The 1,224-nt window shown below is 59.6% G+C and overlaps 1 protein-coding gene across 2 annotated transcripts; it reads right to left on the minus strand.

Annotated features, from left to right (window-relative positions):
- LOC123122814 (photosystem II D1 precursor processing protein PSB27-H2, chloroplastic) lies at positions 1 to 1,183 on the minus strand. 2 transcript variants are annotated; one of them, XM_044543163.1, is made up of 3 exons: positions 923 to 1,183; positions 497 to 837; positions 1 to 261 (listed from the first exon to the last, which is right to left on the minus strand). In XM_044543163.1, exons 1-3 carry the CDS (start codon positions 1,056 to 1,058, stop codon positions 124 to 126), a joined length of 615 nt encoding a protein of 204 aa, XP_044399098.1. In that variant the 5' UTR covers positions 1,059 to 1,183; the 3' UTR covers positions 1 to 123. The 2 variants fall into 2 exon arrangements, with proteins under 2 accessions (XP_044399098.1, XP_044399099.1); XM_044543164.1 differs by having other exon boundaries at positions 497 to 842; positions 923 to 1,163.
- Positions 1,184 to 1,224: the final 41 nt, after the last annotated feature.

The following is a 1,224-nucleotide window of genomic DNA, read 5'->3' on the forward strand; positions in this document are numbered from 1 at the left end:
TTGAATCAAAGAGAGAAATGGGGATCCATTTCAATTTTAATTTACTCTCATAACGTCGCAACAAAAGGACACAAGTATAACGAAGTTACGCCGGAAATACAATGGTGCTAAGCAAAGAGAGATCTAGAGGTAGGCCTCTGCGGCGTTGAGGTCGTCGAGGATCTTGTTCTTGACATCTCCCGGAAGCGAGGCGAAGGGCCCTGCCTTGGAGTAGAACTCCGCCAGCGATTTGATGGCCTTCTCCAGCGCCACATACGACTCCTGCATTGCGTCCAATCCAATATTAGAGCGGCAGGTGAGTGAATTCATAGATGGTTTATAATCACGCTAAATAAATCTTTTTCTTCAAAGGGCTAGCTAGTTTGGAAGATTATAAGAGCGTGCAGTTGATTCATGTAAAACTGAATTTCCTGACAAACTTGGTACTAGTTGAGCAACAGCATTCAGAGCATTGGCTTAAGAGAAAGGGAATGGAGTTGCTGCTGGCTGGCTGTACCTCTCTGGCGACGGCGGGCTGGCCTCTCCAGCCGCCGATGAACTCCCGGATGGACGTCTTGGCGGAGTCGGCGCCCCTGCGGAAGCTCGCCGAGTCGCCGGCGGCGTCCCCCTCCCCCAGCGACTCCCGGAGCGTCCGCACCACCTCCCGCGCCGCCTTCAGGTACGCCTTGGGCAGCACCTTCCCGCCCTTGGTCTCCTCGTTCGGGTCGAACAGCGACTTGAAGGCGCCCACCACCCCCTCGCCGCCGTCCTCCTCCGCCGCCCTGGCGCGCCCCGCCGCCGCCACCGTCACCATGGCGCCCGCCAGCGCCCTCCGAGTCAGCAGCAGCCGCGCTCCGCCTGCACTGTTGCGCGCGGCACGCGAGGAGTTAGTCGGCGCGGCAAGAACGAGCGGATGAATGGAGGGGTGGCGACGATGGGTTACGGATAGGCCGCCGCTTGCTCTCCGCGGCTCGCTGCTTCGGCGGCGGCGGCGGCGGCGGCGATGACGACGAGCGGCAGCGGTAGCACCTGCTCGGCCTCGGCAGGGACATGGTGGAAGGCAGTGGAGGCCCAGGCATTGGTGATTGGTCTGCGCAGAGGAGTCGGAATTTGGTTGGAGCTGTGCGCAGGACCAGAGCCTTCCTTCCTTATCTGCAAGACTGCTCTGCTCTACTGACGCGTTGGAGGACGAGACAGAGAGAGAGAGAGAGCGAGTCGGACATGGGCTCGCAGCAGAATGTGTGG

This window comes from Triticum aestivum, chromosome 5D (assembly GCF_018294505.1).
Source record: "Triticum aestivum cultivar Chinese Spring chromosome 5D, IWGSC CS RefSeq v2.1, whole genome shotgun sequence".
Classification (NCBI taxonomy): Eukaryota; Viridiplantae; Streptophyta; class Magnoliopsida; order Poales; family Poaceae; genus Triticum; species Triticum aestivum.